The following is a 22,953-nucleotide window of genomic DNA, read 5'->3' as shown; positions in this document are numbered from 1 at the left end:
GTTTAACGCGGATGATTGGCACACTCGTATTCGGGGTTTCTCTAAGGTCTTTGGACCGTCGCATCTTGAAGGACGATGTCTGGTCTGCAGGACGCCGGTTCATGTGGCTCTTTCTGTCCTTTTTGCGTTTTCTAGCAACGCGCCGCGTGAAGAAGAAGCACTTGTTGAATTGCACCTTGAGCAATTCACTCACGGTCACTTATTCTGCGCTTCCGTCCCAGGGGAAGAAGGCGCTTTGCCGCGTGGCGGTGCGTCTGCTTTTGTCACCTTGTGCAGAATGACCTTTGGTCAAAGAGCTTCAACGTCATTGATCGCCCGGCCCGTGTTACCTTTCCAAAGCTAAGTACTTCTCGCGGGCAAGAGATGAAGCGGTTGGGAAGCCCGCGGCTGGAGAGCACACCCTCGACTTCTCCGGAGCGCGGCCGCGGAGGCGTTGCTAGTGCTCAGAATTAAAATCACGCAAAGAACTGCACAGGCTGCGCTGGAGACTCCATGATAAAATAATAATAATAGCTATTATTGTAATAACGATAGAAAGAGCGACGAAGATGGTCACTTGATGCTGAGAGGGGATTTTCAGGCCTAGGACTGTTGCACAAAACAGACGCGACGTTTGTTTTTGACGACTTCAGCAGCCAAAAAAGCAACGTTTCATCAGGACTGTGAGCCCTTCTCCTTTTTTCGTTAGGGATGGAGTCAGAAAAAGAAGGTATTTTTAAAAAGCCCAAACCTTGACGACGCATGCAGCAGGTTAACGAGCGACTCACTGTTTCCCATCCATCGCTGCTTCGGTGTCCGCGATACGGTTTCGTTGTTCCTTCTGTAATCTGCAGGAGTTAAAAATGTTAGCATTATGTTGTAAGCACTTCTCTGTGCCAAATTCATCCAAAATGTGGAAACGCGTTTTAGAAATAGGCAGTTCTGGTAGTATTAAGTATTCAGGGGCCAGCTCTGTCTTTTTATTCTTTCGGTGGTCGTGGGCAAGATCACTCGGGCTGTTTACGCCTGCTGGAGGTAGTGACGGCTTGTCTGTGCCAGGCTGCTGGGGATCTCTTGATATAGTTCTGAGAGCATGAGCATTAAGCCTTAGTCACTGATACGCTTTTTCTTCCTTTTAGTCATTTTTCGTTAGTATGGAAATTGCATTCCTGCGAAGGCCTGCAAGGTGCTGCTGGAATAGTGGTGTGGGCCAGAGCTTGGTCCTCTGTGCCCCCGGTTAGCAAGGCTCTTGTCACCGTTGGTGTATTCATGAGCGTCCATCCAAAAAGGCTTCCTTTTGTCATCCACTCCTACCCCACTATTTTTTTGGGTTGATCGATGTCTTTGAAGACATTGTCTCCTGGAGGAACGGCTTCAGAGGTGCACCATGGTCCTGATAAGAGGAGGGACCAGGATTGGGGCCATAAGCTAGAAACGCAGAATCAGAGGGAATGTGGATTTGGAGAACCGTCCCTCAGAAGCAAGCGTTGGTGCTGCCGACCCTTTGGCCTTGGGCGTCGCTTGAGTTGAGCCCTGGTTTCGCTGGGGTCGGGGAGCTGCGGCTGGGATCGCCTGAGCTCGCTTGGCTTCCAGATGTGCAAAAGCGCAGCTGTGCTCGCCTGCGGCATCGCTGCAACGGCTCTGACGGCTGCATCGGGCGCGCGCGGCGCCGAGCCTGAGGCCGGGCTTCGTAACGACCTTTCTGCAGCCCGACCGAGTTGGAGATGAGGCTGCTTCGGCGCGCGGCCGGCGCTCGGTGCCTGTTCACGCAGCGGCCCCACGGCTGCCAGGGCGCCCGTGCGGCGGGCAAGCAGCGCCGGCAAACGCCAGGGCAGCGTTTTGTGCAGTCCCTTCATACAGTTCTGGTGGTTAACCGTCGTGACAGCAAGGGAGCGAGCGTTTTATGGGACAGGTTTGCATCAGCGGGAACTTGTCCGAAGCCGGGAGACCGCTTCCCCCCGCTCCCTCTCCAGACTGAACTAATTAGCTTGTGTTGATCGCCGTCGCGCTGCGCTTCGTCCGTCCCTGTTTGCTTTCCGGAGCGAGCGGGGACGTTGCCGTTTTCACGAGGAGCCGGCGTGCGGAAATCAGGTCGCTGGTGCAAATCCCCCCGCGCGCGGTCAGCCCGTGCCCGCCGCGAGGGCACCTCGTCGCCGGGCTCCCGGCCTCGCTCGTCCCCACCGCCGCTTCTTCGCCGCCGAGTCCTCCCCGTTATTTTTAGACTAGGTTACATTTTTGGCCTGTCGGCCCTGGCAAGTTTTGCTGTAAAATAAACGGCTTTTACAATAAAAAGAAACACTGAGCGTGTTACATCAAGGGCTTAAGTCGAGCCAAGGATTTCAGCTAAGGCTGCAGTTTTGTCCTTACTTCACCTCTGCGGGGCGGAGGGTGGCCGTGGCCAAGGCCGGGGTCCTGCAGCGGAGCATCCCCGGCGGGCGCTGCGTCTTTGCCTTCCGCCTCTCCCGTCCTGCGCCACGTTTTTCATTGCAGTCTGCTGATATGCAAGATCGGGACCTGCTGGAGCAACAATAATTCTCGAAACTCAGTATTTTGGGTGGGGGCGGGGGGGAAGCAAGTGAAAGTTTTAATGTCGATGTTGAATTTTCTTGAGGCGCGCGTAGCGGGCTGGGTAAGCCGGCAGCAAGCCTGCGGGAGCTAGAGTGCTGCCTTTGCGGGTATCGGATCGGGAAGGACGTAATTTGAAAGCACAGTCAACTTGCCTTAAATCCGAGCGAGCCCTTGTCACCTGGCGCAGATGATGCAGCAGTTTTAGCGTGACACTGATTTTTACAGAGTTTGGGTTTTTTTCCCGTTAATATTTGGCATCGTTCCTTATTTCAAACAGGCGGAAGAGGGGGAATAAGCCCAGATCCCTGGTCCTGGCTAGCCGGTCGGCTTCTGAACAGAGTTTTCTTGTTTCCTTGCTCGCAGCTTAGAGGCAGCTAACCCGGCTCCCCGCTGCTGCTGGCAGCGCGGAGGAGTTATTGCTCGGCCGCGCTGATATTGCTAGCGTGACTTCATCTTGCTGACAGTGACGCAAGGCGTTAGCAGAAGCGAGCGCGTGCTGCAGGACGGCCCTTCGCTTTCCCTCCGCGCCGCTGGTTAAATCCACGTATCGCGCTTGGTTTGGAGCTGGCGTTTTAAACGGGGAGCATCGAGCGCAGAGATGGGTCGCTAGGTAGGTCGCGATCTGGAGCATTTAACACCGCCCCGGACATCTCCGCTGCGTGAGATAACGCAGTGGACTGGTCGCACTGGGGTCTCTTTAAGCATCCGGGCAGGTAGGTGACCCGCTGCGCTGCACAGAGCGCAAAAGCAGCCCGTCCGGAAACGTGCTTTGGCGACTCGGGGAGAGGGGTTTTTCAGAAAGCGGTGGAAATTTTAGCATCGTTTCATCACAGCGGAGCGCCGGGCCGGGCGGCGAGCGGGAGCCGCCTTGCCTCCAGCGACCGCGCCGGGGTCCTAGCAAGCTTTGCTTCGCAGCACCGCGATTCTCGCCAAAACTGCGGCTTTTCCGAAGTAAGGCAGGACGTGGGGCGAACCGGTGCCTTTGATGCCTGGTAGCGCGGGAAGGCGAGCTGGATATCTGAGCCCGTTTACTCTCTACCCACGCAGCTCAGTTCTTGTGCGGGGTCCCGTTGCTTTCTGTCGCGGGTGGCGTACCTTTTGAGAACTGCAAATGCTTCTAGAGAGTCTAAAACAAATAACGACTTTGGAGGGTAGTGATTCGCAGGATTGCCTCGCTGCGATGACTGGAAGGATCCCTGAACCGCTTTAGCAAGGCAAGTGAAGCAATGTGCCTGGCTGCTTTCTGTTCGGGGATCGGGCCTCCCTGGCCTTAATGCGTTGTGCGAGTCCTCGACTCCGTTGCGTGACACGTTTAGCCCCGTTGAGGCCATTTCAGGTAGACATAAAATGGATTTGCAGGGGGGTGGGGGGATTTGCCTACTGCGGAGGAGCCCTCTGCAAGGTAGAGCTGCCATCACGGCGTCTGGACCACCTTCTTCCTGGCTCCTGCCCCCGAAGAGCGAGGCGGGATTGGATTTCCCATGAGGATTTTCTGCTTTGGGGCGTCTGAGGCTGGTCAGGCAGGGGACAAATCCAGCTTCCCTGAGGACAGCAGGGCGGCGGGGGCTCTGCGGACACACGGGTGCTGCCGTGCCTCGCTGGGGGTGGTGGTCGCTCAGCCTTTCGGCGATGGCATCACTGCCTGGTCTGGGGAGCACCGGTTCCTAGGAGAAACGGAGCCATCCGGCTTTAATTAAATCGGCAGCGGAGGAGGTACCGTTGGTGAGCCGGGGCTCTCAGACGGGCATTGCAAGGAAATCTGTGCTCGGCTCTGAAAGCATCACGGTCCTTGGCCAAACCCCTTTAACACACCTCAAGGTGAAGAATCCAGTAGAAGTCCTGGTGTTTCGGCCCTACGTCATATTTTTATCCAGTTAAAGAAAAAAAAATACGTTATTCTTTATTGAGGAACATCCGCACGTGGGGTATTGCAATTTTATGATCCTTGTGGTTTAATATTCTCGCTGAAGCTGCTGGACCTTTTTTGTAGCGTAGACCTCTCGTTTGCCTTAGCCTGGACTAGGTTGCCCGCAATCCCTGCAAACACCTCCCAGAATTACACCCTGAAAAATAACAGTGAAGTCTCTCGGGGTGTAAGAGAGCTGGAAACGAGAAGGTGCCCGTGCTGAGAGCAGCCGTTGCGAGGAGGAGCCCACGTGGCCACCAAGCCGCTGGGCCAGCTGGTGGCTGGTGGAGGGCTTGGGCCGGTGGCGGCCCAGGCTCGTGCGCGAGGGTGGCGCAGCCCGCTCGGCCGGCCGGTTGGCAGCGCTAACCCAAGGCCGAGCCGCGGGCCGCGGAGGTGGCGGGGGCAGCGGGCGCGCAGACGCAACGCGCGGGGTGGAGCGTCCTTAGAGAGCCGTGAGTCAGAGGAGCCCGGAGGAGAGGAGAGAGAAGCCGCAGATTGGGGAAAAGCGCACGCTTGCAGGAAAATGAAACAAAACAAAAGAAATCACAGCGCTTGCATGTAAACAGAGCGCTGAGGCTGCCTTTTTGAGCGCTTCCAATCGGGCCGTGTTTTGAGAGATGGGTGCCGTTCGGGGCATGGGAGAAAACTGCAGAACAGCAATTGAAGTGATGTAAGGCCGGGAAGCTGAAAGCTGGGGAAACGGGGAAGGGAAGAGCTCGATCTGTAACGTAAAGACGAGGGTGTCGGTGGCGAGGGCTTGCTTGGCAGCAGGGTGATGGAGGGAAACCAAAAGGAGGGTGGCGTGATCAGTTGTCGTCTTCTCTTTGCACCGTTTCCTTCGTAAACTGCTGAAACGAGGCAGAAATTCGAGCACTTAAGTTCTGATGAGCTCTCCTGGAAGAAGACCTTCCACAAATAAGGATGACTTGCGTCGGATTAGTTACCTCTTCAAAGGTCGCTCGCTCTGCGTTTTCTGGCACCGCCGCGTATGCATCAATCATTCGGTAGCTGCAGAAAGCTTGTACTTAACTCTGGCTCTCTTTGGTTTGCAGGTGCAAAGTAGGTCAACATGAGTGGCCTTGGGGACAGTTCAACGGACCCTGCCAACCCCGATTCGCGGAAGAGGAAAGGCTCGCCGTGTGATACGCTGGCCCAGAGGTACGTGTGCCGCTCTGAAGCTGTTCCCCTGCCACGGCTACTTTGTCATTCTGACTGCATCGTTGTGCCCCGTCTGCTCGAGCAGATGGAGCCGGGTTTCAGCCACTCAGAAATGTTCACACTTCCCACCAGAACTTCGCTTTGCTTTTATCAGTGGCTGTGGTGGAAGATGGAACATGATGGAAATACAGCTCCCCATCTGCTCTGCTTGTTTTGAGGTGGCAAACGATGATTAGAGTCTCGTTATCAAAGTTAATGTATTGATTTTGTAAATTGAGAGCACTTGATCACACAGAGGAGCATCAAGAAAGTTTTGTTGGAGTAAATTTGGGACAGATACTTCTGACAAGGGCAGGAGGGTGAGGTCTGCAGATCATCCCGAGCCTTCTGCCTCTTCATGGCAGATTCTCAGGAAACGCACGTTTCTGTAACATTCAGAAACCTCTGTGGAGACCCTCATACTCCATGGTACAGTTGTGAAACAACTTGTGTCTGAAGTACGTTCATTTCTGGGAGCAGTGCAGCCTGCTCTGAACCTCAGCGCGCTGCAGAAACGCTCCTTGTGCTTGCGGCTGAACGTGCAGCTCCTAGCTGCGTTGCCAGTAGGTGTAGAATAAGAAGTCCTGGATATGTACGACTGTGACCTCCTGTTCGCAGGCTTTTGCTGGTGCTCTGTGAATCATCTGGGTCTTTTTGCATTGCGATGTAGCCTATTAGTAAGGATGAATTTACAGTGCCACTGCTGACTCTGTACATCTCCTACATGAGATGCTGTTTCGCTTGTGGTTGCAGAATACTGATGCATTAAGCAAGCTCCGGTTGTATTTTTTGTTAATTACAGCATGTATCTGACATGCTGGACAGTAAGTATAAAGGCTACAGTGTGCTAATAGCGTAAGGGAGGGAGACATTAAGTGGTTGCTTAAGAATTTCTATTTATTGCGGTTCTCAGTGGTCACTTCTCTCCTCTAGTGCAGCAAATTAACTGCAGAGCTCATGTACCTTCTTACAAAGCCTCTTGAACTCATGATTTAGCTGTGCCATTAAAATGAGTGATAATAATAGAGCCCGTTTTGATAGCGCTTGTTGCAGTTGTCTTCTTCCCAACAGACCCTTTAGTCATCGTGTGAAATATCGACCATTTCTGGCCGAGTCATGCCAGTCAGGGACCAAGGCAGTAGGTATTTGAGCTCTGCAGCCCTGGCTGTCTCCAGGCTGCTCTCATCGCCAGCCCTCGTGCCCCCGGGACGAAGCCTTTGTGTCTTGAGCCCTTGTCTCGGAGCCTGGTGGAGCAAGGCAGGCTTGTGCATCTCTCCTCGATGGAGCTGCCGTCTAGAGAAATGAGCATGCACCTGCCTTGGCTTGATCCGTTCTACCTTTGGAAAGAAAATCTCCTCTGTGTTTTGTTTCCTGAAGCACTCTGAAAAAGCTTTGTGCTGCAGACATCAGAACTCTTTCTAGGTACCCAAGGTAAGGAACAAGCTGGTCATAGAGAGTCCGAAACTTCTGGATGAAGAAGTGTCCTTCCTTGCCCATGCGCAGCGATGTTCTACACCTGCAAAGCACTGAAAAGTGTTTTTAGAAATGCCGATGGGAATACTTGCAGGCAGAGGTAGCCTCTAAACGCAGAACGGAGGGACTGAAGCATGATGTTAGCCAAGCTCAGAGAGGCCCTTGCCGGTGCTGCGTTTTCCTTCCTTTGGAAAATGATTTCCCCTAGCTTCCAGCGGCCGTGGGGAGGGACCTCTTCCTACTTCACCTCCTGGCCAAAGTCCGCTCATAGCGTAGTCCGGAGCAAAGTGAACTTCAAAACTCCTTTGTTAGAAACGGGAAGGTTTAACTAGTGCTTTTGATGATACTTCAGAGTCATAAAGAACAGCCCACTGCTGTAATATTCTCATGATGCTTTTATGTAAGGAAAATTGGCCAATTCTCCCTCCTACAATTTGAAAGTTGCCACAGCAACAGTGACATTAAGTTTTTTCAGGGAATGAGCTCACCCACAGCAGAGAGGGATTTTTCCCCCCCCTGCCCGCTATTGCTTTCTGATTTGCAAAGAGAGCTAGGAATTAATCTGACCTTAACCAAAATACTCATTCAGCTATTCGGAGGAGCATTTGCCTGCCCATTGCCAGGTAGCGCGCATGCCTGCCTCGGTGCGCGCGCTTTGTTGAGTGATTCCCGGCCGTCGGGTTGCTTTCGGTCCTGAACCTGGGTGCTCGGCTCCGGGCTGGGCATGGTGGCTCTGTGACTTGCCTATAAAGCGAGCCATCAGATTGGCTTGAGTCGTTTTTGCAATCAGTTTGCTTGCGGTTCTTTTTTAATTCACTTTTAGCACTTAGCTTATGAATTCTTATTTCTTTGGCATCTCGCCTCGCTTCTCTTTTTTGGTAATTTATCAAAAGAAAAAAAAAAACCACTGGCCTCTTTACAGCACATTCTCTTGAGTGGTTACGGGGTGTTAATGGGAGCACATCGTTTGATACGCTGACGGGAGGGAGAAGATGGCACTTTTTGGATAGATTTGTCTCTTTCTCATATAATCCAGTCCCTGCCGAGTGCGTTAGGTCCATAGAGGCAGCGTAACTGGGTACAGGTTAGCGCTTTCTTTGGTGTAAATGAGTCACTTCTGAAAGCCCACCTTCCCGTGCAGTTCTGATTTCCCCCATACCTTCACGAAAAGCGGCTGAGGTCACTGCCCAGACCCAACAATTTTGCACAAGTTGGAAATCAAACCTGCTGCAAGTCCGCTCCGATTGCCATAAACCATTGGTGGCCCGAGCAGAAACCCAGCTTACGTCCTCCATACCTGGCAGCTAGGTTTTCTGGTGGCCTATTTCATTTCATTTTATTTTATTTTTGGGGGGGATTCTGCTGATCCACTGTGTCCATCAAGTGAAAGGCTGTTCTCTTGTCTCTCTGGCTGGCCGTGCCTGCATGGAGAAACAAGGACAGAGCTGAAACGAGATGTTGGAGCAGGATGAAATTTGGTTTAACGAGGCCCGCATGAGCGAGGCAATGAAACGCTCAGCAAGAAAGGTGTGCATTCAGTAATCCCTATGCTTCTTAGATATTTACGTGCTATAAAATGCCCAAGAAACGATGCATGCCTTCCAGGCCTAGCTATTAAGCTGGAATTAAGAAAGAATAAAGACCTGCTTGTGTAGCCTACCCGCAGAGCTCCTGCAGGGGGGAGGGCAGGTGTTGACTTGGCAGTTTTGGACAGATGTGACTTCTCAGTAGTAGCTGCAGAGCTCTCGGGGTGTTAGGTAGGGTGGCTTGTGCTTGCTGTGTGCCCCCTTGTGCCATCTAAAATGGAGGGGAGCTCTTCTGGAAGCCTTCAGCTGGTAGTGGAGCCTCCTTGGCCACGTAGCGCGACTTGGAGCTATCTGCTGCAGCAGATGGGATGGAAAGCGCCCACTGGGCTGGACTTTTGCCTCCATGCCTGTGACTAGGGTATTCTCTTCCTGTTGCATGTCTCTTCCCGGGGAGCATTAGGGGTTTTGTAGGACCTTTGGAAACTCTGGCCATATTCACTTGCAGAATTCTGGCCTCTTTGAGGGCAAAGCCATCTCATCACGCCACGTGCATCTCATCAGCTTCTTGATATCTGGTAATTTTAGGCATTTTTAGGTAGGACTTTATAAAACAGTGTGTTGGGTGTCCTGCAGAGGTTGCAAGAAAGATGATGTGCCTTATTGGGGAAAAAAAATTGATAAAAATACACTGTAGATTCACTGACCTGTACAGCTGTGGGCATTTTGAGCTATTCTCATTTCATCCAGTAGTTGCTATAGCGGAAGGTGTGTTAGGGAAAACGTATATGTTTGTCTTTCTCATATGCTCAGGCAGAGTTTTTTGGTGCTTTTGATGCTCTATCTTTGGCAAAGGAGTGTCAAAAAACAGCAAAAGCTTGAAGCAGTTCCCCAGTAATTTGGAGGTGTTCAGATGATAGCATGGTTGAGACTCTAGCCAGGACTTGTGTTCTTAAGTATTTGTCCAGTGTACAGCTGTGGCTAGACTGAGCAGGGGAAAAATCATTAACAAGACTTTTAATTTTCCTTTCTTTTTTTCCAACAGCAATGAAAAGCGGCGACGGGAACAGGAGAACAAATACTTAGAGGAGCTGGCGGAGCTGCTGTCTGCAAACATTGGGGACATCGACACTCTGAGTGTCAAACCCGACAAATGCAAGATCCTGAAAAAGACGGTTGATCAGATCCAGCAGATGAAGAGGTTGGAACAAGGTAAAGCTGCAGCCTCTTGACTTTCATTGTCTGAAAGCTCTAGAGTGAGAATATTCTCCTGGTACCTTTCAGGCACTAAATTGCAATGAATAATCATGACTTAGAGGCATTTCCATTTGTTACAGTTTTGCTTCTCCCACTTTTATTAATGCATTAACATGAAAAGGTGTCTTTGCTCCTGTTGCTTAGCTTGCTGGGAATAGCATCTGTGTTCCTGGTGCTGTCTGTCCAGTGGCACGAGTGTACTGTTAGATGGCTTGTTACAGGGCGCAGTGTTCGTGATTCATCCGGAAATCATTCCTTAGATGAGAATACTCGGGAGTGCCTTTGAAGCCTTCAGGATCAGACCCATTAAGTGCTTATCAGCAGTACTGTTATTAACTGGTTTGTGTACAGAAAGCCCATTTTATACTTGGGTAAGAGGAGTAACAGATAGCTCTGCCCCATGCTGTGCAGGATTTTGTGAAGAACCATTTACCCTTGTCAGGTGTGTTTTCCTGCCAGCAAAATAGATTAGAGGGGCATTAATCCACCTATTGCCATTGAACGCGCACACTGTAAGCAATAAACAGGGAAGAGATGCTTGAGAAGCCATATAAAGGTTAAAATTCACCCCGAATGTCAACTTATAGGCTGAGGTATGCAAGTCCAAAGGGCTTGTGTAAGGCACACGAGAAAATAGGTGAGCTGTATTAGGGAGTGTACGTGTCCAAGGCTGGGATTTTTTCGAGTCCTTGCAGCCCGGGCTTCTCCTTCGGAGCCGTAGCAGGAGCTTGCTCTGCAGCCTGTCAGCTAAGGGACGGCCACCTCAGATACACGAGTGTTTTGTCCTTTTTGCACAAGGTGACTGCCGTTCATTTAGTATCAGTGCTAAGTAAGCTTGATCAGTCAAGTGTTTCCTTTGCCAAAACTCCCGCTGCACACTGTGAGCGTAGCGGTGTTGCCTGATGACAGATGCTGGAGTTTTCGTAAGCCTCGTAGTTGGCACATGAGCATGCGTGTGCAGGCACTCGGGCTGGTTCAGCCTCCTTTGGTTCTTCAAGGTGGTCACAGTTTTAGGCCGTATGGGCAGGAGGCATGGGTCCTCCTCGTTCAGTATTACTTTAGGCACTGGTTTGTGGAGCACGGGCTCCTTAGAAGACGAAGAAATGGTTGCAAAGCATTTGTCTCCCGTTGCGTGCGCTGCCTAGCTACGCGGCCTTCCTGAAGAAGCAGGGAGACCGTTTTTAGATTTCATTCACGTTATGACTGAATTCTGAAAGGAATTTCATAGTGGGTAAGTACTTCTGAGGTTCTTGCTTACCGCCACTTCAGTATTCATTAGTTTGCTTGACATTGCACAGCAGGGCTGAACATTAACTAGGACAAGCACCGCTCAAAAATATTGTTCCTTGAGCTTTGCTCTGTATTACCGGCTTATCTAGTGCTGCACCAAATTACTGGAGAAAAGAAACTTCACCTATAGTGGTTCCTAGCAATGCACTGCAGCAAATTTTACAGGAAGAGGTAGGAGAAATATGTCTAAACATCAGAACGTTTGTACTGCGGTCAAAGACAATTTTCTGTACTAGTGCTTGCATGAGATATCATACAGATAAGTGTTTCCCTCCCTGTGTCCTTCCTGTTTCTCCTCCTCCTCTTTGTTTCTCAACCGCAGAACGAATTAATATTTGCTAATATCGAGGTTGTGTTTTTTTTGTTGCCGGAGCGGTGTGAACGGCGAAGCAACCTCTGGCAGAGCTCGGAGACCTCGGGAGGGATTGGTTTGGGGAAGGCGGAGGGAGGGATCGCGTGCCGTCCCTCCGGGCCGCCAGCGGTGCCCGCCTCTCCGGCGCGAGCACGTCGGCAGGAGCGAAGCAGCCGCCACGAGCGCGTTTACAGCTTGAGAGGACGAGGCCAGAAAGGCGAGTTCTCTCGTGCTCTGAAGAGGAGCTAGCCAGCCCGGCGGTGAGCCGCAGCGATAGGCAGCAGGGATGAACGGGGCAAGCCGGACGGCGGAGGAGCTTGCAGTGAAACAAGTAGCAAGCCTTCTTTTATTGGCCTCGTTGAGAAAATCGCTGCGCGGGAGCAGCGCGAGCGAGCCCTGCGGACGGGGAGGCTGGCCAGGGAGCAGCGGAGCCGGCGCCGCTCGGCCCCGTCGTGCCGGAGCGCGGCTCCCCGGGAAGCGCCTCCTTGTTGTCCGCTGCGGCGTGTCCTGCTGCTCTTGAAGCTTTAGAGGTCACGTCTTGCCAGCTCTGCCCCCACCCCACCTCCCTTTCCACTGGGGCACCTCTCGTTGCTAACCCGCAACACAGCGGAGGAGCCAGAAGGAGCGCAGAGAGCTTGTAAATGCGTTGCGTGCAGCAGCGAAGCCTCTCTCCCTTCCCCCTGCGCGCTGGGCTGCTATTTAAAGTATGAAGCAAATGCTTTTAGAAAAGATTCCTAGGTTTGGACACCTTCCAATGTTAGTAATGTACAGTTGGCAGAACAAGCAGTTTGCGGCTGTGGCAGCAACCTGAACTTCATCTGCCAAGACAGCAATAAATGCAGCAGAGGAAGGGGCCAGACAGTTAATTTTTCAACGTTCATCTGTCCCGCAAAAGTTTTGAGATTTAGAGTTGTGTGGTTTCGGGAGTGCTGCTTTTGGGCCCTCGGCCGCACGTGAGCCCAGTCCCTCAACGGGAAACGAGAAGAAAGGGCTGCTGAAGTAAGCCAGGCAATGAGGAACTTAGCAAAGAGAAAAAAGCTCCGAATGTCCCACTAAATAACAGACTTGTAATGGGCTTGCTACTTTAGTAGGGCCCGGACTGATTCTCGTGGACTTCCCACCCCCAGGCTGGGGCAGTTTGGAGATGTAGGTGGAGGACGATGGAGATTGGAGAGACGGTGGAGACGGATTAGATGGAGATGGGAGAGATGGCAGAGATGGAGTGGACAGAGATTGGAGAGATGGTGGAGACGGAGGACGACAAGGCTGAAGCCTAAACTCTTCATGTTTCTGCTCTTTGCGCCAGGAGGCCGATCTGGCTGAGGATCTCGTGGTCTCCAAGCTCTCACACCACCCCTACAAGACCCTCTGATGCTCTCTGGCAGCGGCTTTCCCTGTTTCTCTCCTCGCAGTCTGCTGTGGGTACCTGCGTGGGTATCAAACCCGAAGTGATCCTCAACACACCTGCGTGTTGTGTGTTACACCAACATCCTGTCATGTAAAATGTCTTAGTTTCCTGCACTACAAGAAAACCCTTCATAATCTGTATTGGTCAGGAAAAATGAGGCATTGGATCATACAAGGAAGTCATACGGTGTGAGATACAGGGCCTGAGCGGTGCCACTCCTGCCCCAAGGAGAGGCTTGGTCGACACCGGTTGCATCGCTCCGTCCTGCGATGCCAGGTGGGGGCTTTCACCACCTCCAGAAGGGACCTTCCTTCTTCCCCAGGAGAAATTTTAATTCAGCACCTCCATTTTGTGAGGAGATGACCTTGGGCTTACGCAAGAGCTGGAGGCAGATGTGCAGAAGGGCGTGCAGAGGTCTGAAGGAGCCGGCGAGCCCGGGGCATTGGAGCCTGCTGCCGGCGGAGGGGCACCTCGTCTTTCCTGTAGGCCTGCCAACCTTGGGAGCGTCCTCTTTACGATTAAGTCACTACGTCTTTTCCCAAAAGCCCTCTACGCTGATAGGGTGCTTAATTTCCTTCCAGAGCAGGAATGGAAATGCAGCATCTTAATAGAATAAATCAAATAATATTGAACTTCTCATTACGCTGCCTGCAAACTCGAACAGCCGCAGAGGGTTGCCCTTGAAACACCTCCTCATGTGCTACAAGTAACTCTACAAGCAGGAGCCTTCGCGGGACCTCCTTCCCCCTGTCCTTCCTGTGTTTGCTCTTTGCCGCCTGCCTCCGGCTGCTCCTGCTGTGCTGCAGTATGTTACTTTTCCGCCGAAATTGGGGCTGAGAGCCGCAAGCTACCTGGAACCTGAGCTTCCGCAGCGCATCTCTCGTCCCAGCCAGAACCCTTGGGGTGCTGGTTATTAGTTTCCGTCCCTGTCAGGTCCAAAAGCCCCAGTAGTTTTACTCTGGAGTTGCCAAAAGGAAGGATTTGTTCCGGGGTTGCTGGGGTGCGTGCAACTTGCGTGTATCACCAAGGCCCCTGACTCGTCTGCGTGTCGGTTCAGTGAAGAGGGTTTTACGGCAGCGGGGGAATTATAAGAGTGAGCCGTTCCCTTTCGGTGCGTGTTGGTAGAGTTGCTGGATTTATTTTTACAGGTATGGAGGAAAAAAAAAAAATCCAGCTCTTTAGATAATGCAATTTTGTTCTGTAACAATGTTACAGAGGACTGACCTGATTAGAGGACGTTTTCGAAGGGATTAAGAATTAGCTTTCTTTTCTAACCGTTACTGCGTTAACCTGGAAAGAAGATGACGCCCGAAACAAACATGGGCTACCTCGGGCACACTTGTGCTGCTCTGTCACCGGGGAACCTATCACTGCATCAACCCCAAATGAAGACAGCCCTGAATTTATGACCTCCCCCCCACCCCCAATTTGTAAGTTAACCTACTTGGGGAAGTAGTTTTCCTTTTGGGTAAATATAGGAGGTTAATTAAGTGTAGTGTATGAAGTCATTATTGACTTTGGCTGCTCTATTGCATATGATCATTGGGCTGTCAGTGGCTTTGCTTTAATTATGTTTCCCTGCTGTCTAGTCATATGTTCAGATTTGGCCCTGGAATTATTTTATTATAAACATGTACAACTTCTAGCACAGAGAGGTCCTGAGTCCTTGGTGGGTCAGAGAGAAGCCTCTTCTGTACAAGTACTGAGTTTCTTCTTGGGTTTGTGAATGCCAGCACACAGTGACCTGAAAAAAGAGAACCAAAAAAGTCCTGCCTTTGTATGTAGCAGTGATCAGAAAGTGGTGAACTAGTGGCCTGGCAACAGACTTTTCCCATGGCGGGCAACGGCAAGGGGAGTTTTTGCGAGTCGGAGAGGAGGAGATCCTGTCCTCTGGGCCAAGAACCCCTTCTTGTCCTTGCGGTGATGCTGGCACCTGAGTGATGGGGTACGTTATTAAAGAGCATAAAACTGCTCCCATAAAGCCACGAGACAAGTAATCATGTGCCCTGCCAGGAAGCGAGTACATGGAGACTAGGACCCTTGGCTAGCTTCACCCCGACAAACGCGAGAACCCAGTGCAGAGCAATCAAAGGCCTTTGGAAAGTGTCTTTTCCAGGGCCAAGCATTACACCTCAGTCCGGGACGCTTCGTGCGCGCCCAGGGGGTGCTGCGCGAGGTGGACTCCCTTTCTGTAGTTCTGAGGAAGTGTCTAGTCCAAGTCTGCATTGCTGAGTTTGCGAATGGAGCTAAACATGAAGTTTATGGGCTTTTTTCATCCTTTAAAATGAAGGACTGGAAGGGGCCTTTGGGATCTTCTCTCTTGCGTGGGCTCACCTCTCCCCTGTTAGCTCCTCTCTGTTTTGCCAGGATAATTAAGTTAAAGTCTTCATGCATTTTTTCTGTTTAGGATCCTGTGCTCCAACCGTCTGCATATTCTTCTTTCACTGATTCCATATGAATTCACGTTTCTGTACTATGCATGGTTTGTAGGCAGTATTTCCAGTTTCTGATTAAACTTCTCAGGTCCTTAGAGCGAAGGCACTGCTACCTGCCTGTCTCTGCTAGAAGGACCTTGCACAGAATGCCTTCTTTGCCTTTTTTGTGGTTGTAACCCGTGAGTAGCTCATGGTCATGCGGCGGTGACTGTGGTTAGAAATTGTGCCTAACTTTCCAAGTTCCTGCTCCCTGGGTCTTTGTCCTTTGTTGTTCATTCCCACTGTTGAGTTCCCAGTTCTCAGTTTTATTGCTTCTCTCTAACTGCATATTCTTGCATTTTTGATGTTGAATTCTGTTTTGTTTCAGCTCTTCCCTCCCCCCTGTGTTGTAATCCAATCCTCATCCCTTGACTTTGCATCAGCAGTAAATTTATTTTAAAACATTCCTAGTTGTTGTGTGAAGATCACTAATGCAAACGTTAACTTAGGTTAAATACGGGTCTCTTGGACAAGTCTAGCGTTTTACCTGGTTGATGACGATCTCCGCATCGCTTTAGAAGGATCTGTAGTCCGTGAGTGTTATGGCCATCTCGTGCGGTGTCATAGAGGAGCACGAGCCTGACGGTGTCATCACTGAGAAACGGGCAGAACCGATGAAATGGGCAGGCGTGCAGGATCTGGTGCTTTCACTCAGGCTTTGCCTTGTTTTCATTAGATTTAGAAAGATTAAGGAATTCCAGCTGGGTTATTAACTTTGTGGCTGTGGATGAAACCTGTCAGCGCTGCGTTTCTCGGAGCTGGGCTGCGGTCAGGAGCGCAGCGTGGGACAGGCTGGAGGGGAGCTCAGGAGGGCTCGGATCCAAGCTCCTGCTCCCAACGAGCTCGGCTGTGGCATCACACCCAGCTCCCCAGGGCTACACCCGGTCGGGGCTTGAAATCCTTGAAGGACAGAGACTGCCAACCTCTCTGGGACAGCTTGACTGTCCTCAAGGTTTTCCTCTTATCCCATCTGGACTTCTCTTGCTTCAGCTTGTACCCGTTGGCTCTCGTCCCCCCACCGGAGCCCGGTTCTGTCTCTTGTCAGCCCCTCTCAGGCGCTGGGGCTGCCATCGGCTCCCCGGAGCCGTCTCTTCACTGAACTCACTCCAGTTTGTCTTGTATTGGGAGGCCCCAAACCAGACGCGGTATTTAGACGTGATCGAGCGAGCGGTGAACGGGAGATCTCATCTCTTCGCCTCCCGGCTGTGCTCCTGTTACACAGCCCAGGACACTGTTGGCCGTCTTTGCTGCTAAGACACGCTGCCGATGTTCAACTGTTTTAAAGCATTGAAATTACGTGGTACTTGTGGGTCTCATGAGTCTCTGTGAGCAAATCAGAGAGAGCTGCTCACTCACGGCACTGTGAATAGGCAAATGCGCTTGCTGCTGTGTTAACCCAAAATGGAAGACGACTCCCGATATTTAGTTGGGGAAAAATATTCTCATCTTCCTTAAGCGAAAAAGTTGCGTAAGGAGGACCCAATTGTCCACCCGCATAACAAAGGCAGAACATAAAAGCTGGCTCTAGTGCCCAGGGCGGCCAGACGAACGGAGCGGGTTGAAGACAGAAGCTGGTGGCTGGTCTGGTCTATTGGGCACAGATTGCCGTGAGGAGAAGCAACGATGGAGAGCGATCCCAGGAGGGCCCAGCCCCAGGGACATCCTGCTGCGCTCCCACGTCACACCTGAGCGCCTTCTTTTATAGCCTGGAGGACCTGCCCAGGTGGGTATTACTGTCCGTAGGATACAGTGACAACATGTCATCGCTGCTGGTCTTCTCCCTCACCTGCGAAGAAGTTCAGGTAAATTGACGATATTAAATTCAGAGAATTTGAGTGCAATTTTTGGTAGCTTTGTAAGTCTCCCAGAATCTTAGAACTGAACCTGAAACAGCAGATCAGAAACAGCTAGAGATGAGAGGTTCAAGTGCAAAAGTAAATGTACCAGAGGATAAAAGGATCCCGTATGCAGGAGAAACTAAGCTTTGTGAGGCTGGGAGGAAGTATAAGGTGGCAGAAGCCAATGTCAGAAGATGGAAGCTGTCAGAGCAAAGCTTTTATGTCCTGGCTCAACACAGAGATCCTCCAGCGGACCCAAGAGAGGACGCTTTCATGCAGCAGCAGAACAAGCTGTAGAATTTGTGCATTCTCAGAGAAGACATAGAAGCCACGTTGCTCAGAAAAGCATTAAGCCAGAGGCTGGAGAAATAGCACAAGCTCAAAGCATCCCAGAGCAGGGCTTACGTGCCAGTCGGTGTGAACGAACGATGCGCCGCAACGGCTTTTGCTCACAGCGAGGGACTTGCTCCGCAGAAAGCGCTCTGCGCCCCGGCAGTGTGCAGCGAGGGGAAGAGAGGTGAGACACCAGCGCATATGGACATGCCATCCGGTGGCATTACATTACATTGTTACCTGAATGGAAGATGAGGTTTTCCCTTCACCCACCCGGGTAACTCGACTTAAAAATGGGGGAAGAGGAGCATGCATTTGAAATTCAGTTTTGTGTACCTCTCTGGTTTAATGCAGTCCTTGCAATGGGAACTGGGACAAAGATGGTCTTGGCTGTTTTTCTGTTGATTTCTATTGTTTCCTCAAGCGATGGAGTTCTTACGCCAAGCTGAGGCAGCTCAGTAACATACCTGGGCCATGAACAAAAGTTTAGGTCTAACATTTTGGGTTTCATTGAAGAACAAAAGCAAGCAGCCGAACAGCATCTGAGGAGCAATGCACATGGAAATGTCTCCTGGATATGGAGTAAATTAAAACCGCTTTAAGGGGTTTACATTAATTAAAGGATTTTTAATTAATTAATTAAAACCACATTAAGGTTTGTGTCAAGTCTAAAAGTAGATCGTAATCTCTTCAGGCTACAACTGTCAGCCTGGTTCTGCAGTCTCTGCTGTAAATGCATTGACTTTATTGGAGTTATCCTGATTTTGTTTGCTTTAAGGGAGGTCAGGAAGGGGAGCTTTGCTTTTGTCTTACGAGAGCTCTTCGGCGGCCGCCGGGTCAGCATCGCTCTTGCGGCGCCTTGGCGGGTGCGTGGGAGAAGACCTGCAACCTGACCCCCAAGCCAGCGCTTGTACCAGCCCTGCGTGCGGGCACGAGCCGTTGCTCCCCTGCCTTGTGCCGGGAAGAGCGGAGCGACGAACTCCACTTTCATCCTGGCTCCGGTGCCAATTCCGTACTGTACCTCCTAGGGCTATGCAGAAAGAAAAACAACAAAACCCTGGGGGCCAGGGTAGACGGCAGAGGCGAGGAGGAATTCCTCCTTGGCTTCGGTCGGTGCCCCCTGTGAGCCCTGTAGTGGGAGGCTGATCCAAAGTAAATAGAGAACAAACAGACCCAGCTCGTCTCTAACTGGTTAGTTCATCCTTCCCGGAACTCCTTCCAGTTAATGAGGAGGCTCCCGCAGCTCCTCGGCAGTGCTGGGGGGCGCTGGTTGTGTTCCTCGCTCTCTCCAGCCGCTGGGAATCACTCCTGAGCTTCCCTCTTTGCATGTTTAGAAACTTGCTGCTCATTTTCAGTTGGACTGAATTTCCAGTGGGTTTTGCTGCCCTTGGCATTAGCCTGTTCTTCCTTCTGTGTGTTAATTGCTGCCCTTCCCAAACATACTTAGAAGTCGTGGCACTGGTTCTCTACCTTCCCTGGGCTAGAGTCCGACCAAACCGAGCTCTCTTTAGCTCTTTATGTCAAATAGTTAGGCTTTTCCTTAAATCACCCTAGGAACTCTTTTCTGAACTTCTTCCAATTTAGGTCCATTTTTCTTGAGTTTATTGGGCCAGACTCCATTGAGATCTTACCACTCCTTTTAGGTCGTTGCCAGCACCGCCCCAGCCATTCTTTCCCGTAGCCCCAGACTATTCTGGCTGACTGTTATCACCTCTGTCACCTCTAATTAAGGTGTCCCCAGATTTTAGCAAAAGCTCATCTTCTTGGATGCCGGGTGCATGACTTTGAAGTAGCAGAAACTAGGTGAAACTTAACAGCACACTTTGGCTGTGCAAACATCTGTTTTTTCTACCATTTGGTCCTCCTCCATATGGGCAGGTCAGTCCACCCCTGAGCTATATGTCTGTGTTTGCTCCCTGCATGATTAACGAACCTCCACAGGTTCCTGAGGAACGCTGCTAGGAAGCTCTCCTCTTCCCATTGAAACACCTTTTTTCTGAAGAGCGAGTTTCGTGGAGTTTCTCAGAAGTCTGTGCTAGACCTTAATGCTGTTCAGCACCTGCACTGATGTGGAGGTAGATGCAAAATCATGGCCAGTCAAATCTGCTGTTGACTCTGACTGGCAGGTTATTGCCCTTAGAGTTCAGACAGAGCAGTTGGATCTTTAGCGGAGCTGGGCCCATAGAGACAAAATGTACCTTGGGAAGTGGTGCTTTTGGAAGCCGTCTGGAGATCCTAGGAGAGCAGAAAGCCGTGTGACTGATGTGACGAAACACAAAGCGGACTGAAGTGGTCCCTTGGGTATCGTTAGTGCGTGTATGATATTGGTATGAAACTGGAACGCAGAAGGCAGATCTGGTGTCCGTGCTGGAAAAAGGAGGTGGCAAAGTCTGGAGAAAGTGGAGAGGAGAGCCGCAAAAATGATTCAAGGGCTGGAGAAAATGTACTGCAGCTTAGCAAGCGGAAGAGCTCTGTTGAGTACACCCCCCAAAAAAAAAGAAAAAAGCAAAAGGGTGGGGGCAGGCTGCTGACACCGTATAAGCTCTAACAAGAATGGAAAATACGGGCTGCTAAAGAGGTTTTTAAATCCAGCCTAACGCAGAATGACTCAAAGCTGAAGCCAGACAAAAACAAATTAGGAGTAGGGCCCAGATTTATAATTCTGCGAGTGATTACTTTTGGAGCAAGCTGCCAAGGGAAGCGGTGAATTGTGCAGCTCTGTAGTCGGGTTTTAGCCAGGCAGAAAGTTAAGGGCTCACTGTGGTCTGACGGGGTGAAATTCTGCGGCTGGGCGATATTCAGGAAGTTAGACTGGCTAATCCTTCTGCTTGCTGGGCACAGCGTAGATAGCCCGCTCGAAACGCAGATCTGCGTCGTGCCCGAGGTTAGGGGCCTCCCTCCGTGCTGGCGGCGGACCTAATTCCGCCCCGTACGCAGCGCGCGAAGAATCCCTCGGAGCCGAGTCCGGGAATTGCACGCCCTCCTCGTCTCTTCTCCTCGGCGTGCTTCGACGTGAAGCGTTAAACGGGCTGAACGTCTGCCTCGGCCGCTGCAGACGTTGGGGAAGTCTGTCTCTCTAGGTCCTCGGGAATCTGCTTTATATCGGGGATTGATTTCAGATACAAACTCCCCCAGGTCAGTGCTATAAAAATCGCTGCCTGCGCCGCGACACCAGGGAGCATCCTCTGTGTATGTTTATTTTCTAGAGCCCTACCACCTACAAAGCATGTCAATAAAATTTTCATTCCTCTTCTGACAGTTTTAATCTAGCTGGCAGTTTAAATATAGCACAAGGGGAAGGGGAGGCTGCTAAGAATTGCACAGGCCTCTCCAAACACTGCCTTTATTTTAACAAGTGAACATTTGGTTATTATATCCGCAAGCCTTTAAGCATCTCACACTGTCAAGAACTAATAAATCCTTTAGCACCTAACTGTAAGAAAAGGATCTGATAGGATGTAACAGGCGTGTGGATCACGCAGAGAGTCATAAACCACCTGTAGAAATTACTCCTCCTCTTGCCTTCTGCCGTGCTGGATTAGCTCTTTCTTTTTCTTTTTTTTTTTTTTTCTTTCTCCTTTGATTCAGTCTTGTTTTTAAGAAGGGCAGAAAACGAGAAGGAAAAGATCCCCTTCCTTTCAAGTCCTTTCTCCTGGGCCACCTTACCCCTCCTGGAGAGGGACAAAACCTGTTTACAGATTCTTCTACCCTAGACGACGGCAATGTCGTGCTCGCCCCGGGATGGTGCCCAAGCAGGAGTTTGGGCTGCTCTGAGTTTGGCCCCGCTGTGTTGGGGGATCCCGTTCACCGGGGGGAGGAGGAGGAGGAGGCCAGGCCATCCCAAGGGCCAACCAGTGCGGCTAGCAGCCATCCACTTGGCACGTGGCCAGCAAGAAGAGCGTTCGTCTCACCTCTTCTGGCTGTCTGCACAGAAACGCATCATCCAGTTTTCTGGGTGAGCAGCAGGGAGAGAGGGATTTCCACAGGGAGGCACTTCCCACCCGCCGTTGGTGGGGGCCAAATGAATCCCTGGAAGCACCTATCTCTAGTGACCCTCAAGAGAGCCCTGATGCCTGGAGCAGAGCAAGCCTGGAGCAGCGGGCTGCTGGAGCCCACCAGCAGTGCCGGAGCACAGGTACCTTGGTTACAGCCTGGTTTCATCCTGGTGCGGTTTGCTGCGCTAAAAGAAGAGCCAGAGCCTTGGAGAAAGGAGCTGGCGGCCTGGCGCCTGGCCAAGCTGCGGACACCGTTGGAAGGTTTTAGGTGATGTTTGCTGCTCTTCTTTCTGCCCTTGCTATTTGGGAAGCCAGCTTCCCTCCTGCATCCCAGGACACGTGTTCCTTAATTAATTGAACTGCCAGCCTCAACTAACTACCTTTTAAATCATTAACTCCATGCTACAGCGAGCGGTGCTGAACGCTGGAGTGGGGGACTCGGTTCCCGCAGCGGCCGGTTTGCCCTGGGTTTTGAGCCGCTGCGAGAGGAGGGGAGCTTGCCCGACGTGCGCCACCCCGATCTCGTTAGTCTCCGCGGCATTTCCTGTGGGTACGCAGCAGAACGAAGGCTCGCTATTGAGACAAGCGGCTGTTAGTCCTTCGTCCCCTGGGCACTCGTCTGCTGCGGGAGCAGGAACCTAAGAGCTGTGAAGATCCAGGAGGTTTTGGAGGTCGTGGTTTGGATAGTGGTTGCACTCAAAGATTTAAAGTTCATTTTAGAGATGAGGGCCTCATTGAGTAGGCGCTGTGCAGACCTACCGAAAAAGCAGGCTCCGCCTGCGTGACTTAGCCCACGTTCTCCAGGTCGCCCCTGGCCTCTCGGGGCTATTTCGTAGCCCGGAGCTACAGTTGCACCCATTGACTACATAGACGCGTGCACGTTACGGCTGCCCTTCTGGGCGGCTGCGCTGCGCTGGAGCAAGCCTGCCCTTATCTCTGCCAGATCGCCGTTGCATGGAGCAAAAGCGAGTCGATCCCTGTAATAGCTGCAGACTGCCAGTTTTCCCTTTGCAACCCAAGAGAGGCAGACGGGAGGCGCGAGAAAGGCGATTTTGGAGGAGAGGCGCTGGGTGGGGAGATGCCGCTTTGTGAGCAGGATGGGAAGTGTCAGCTCCCCCCTCTCGGCGCTCGGGTTTTACATTGTCTGCACGCTTTGGCAGGCGTTTCTTTGCCTGCGCAGTTAACGTATTTGACGTGCCTGTGCAACTTGAACATAGAGCTGATTTAACAGTTGACACGAGTGAATTTTTAATCGTAACTTTATGTGGACTTGTGTGTACAGTGCGCAGGGCTTCAAGATACTACATACCAGCGGAATAGCCAAGAAAAGACAGTCAGTCTAATTCTTTGCAAAATTAAT

The 22,953-nt window shown here is 51.4% G+C and overlaps 1 protein-coding gene across 14 annotated transcripts in view; it reads left to right on the top strand.

Annotated features, from left to right (window-relative positions):
* The window catches only part of NCOA1 (nuclear receptor coactivator 1), a 177,635-nt gene that overhangs the window by 109,993 nt on the left and 44,689 nt on the right, over nucleotides 1-22,953 (top strand). For 13 of the 14 annotated variants that reach the window (XM_068936750.1, XM_068936749.1, XM_068936754.1 and 10 more), the window contains 2 exons: nucleotides 5,506-5,611; nucleotides 9,692-9,858. In XM_068936750.1, the coding sequence (XP_068792851.1) occupies nucleotides 5,523-5,611; nucleotides 9,692-9,858 (256 nt within the window). In that variant the 5' untranslated portion in view covers nucleotides 5,506-5,522. Of the gene's footprint in view, nucleotides 1-4,926; nucleotides 5,124-5,505; nucleotides 5,612-9,691; nucleotides 9,859-22,953 lie in introns of those variants that run through there. The other variant, XM_068936745.1, reaches the window with a different exon arrangement.

The sequence above is a fragment of the Struthio camelus genome, chromosome 3 (genome assembly GCF_040807025.1).
Source record: "Struthio camelus isolate bStrCam1 chromosome 3, bStrCam1.hap1, whole genome shotgun sequence".
Classification (NCBI taxonomy): Eukaryota; Metazoa; Chordata; class Aves; order Struthioniformes; family Struthionidae; genus Struthio; species Struthio camelus.
The sequence above is the reverse complement of the archived record's forward strand: the minus strand, read 5'-3'. Positions and strand labels throughout refer to the sequence as shown.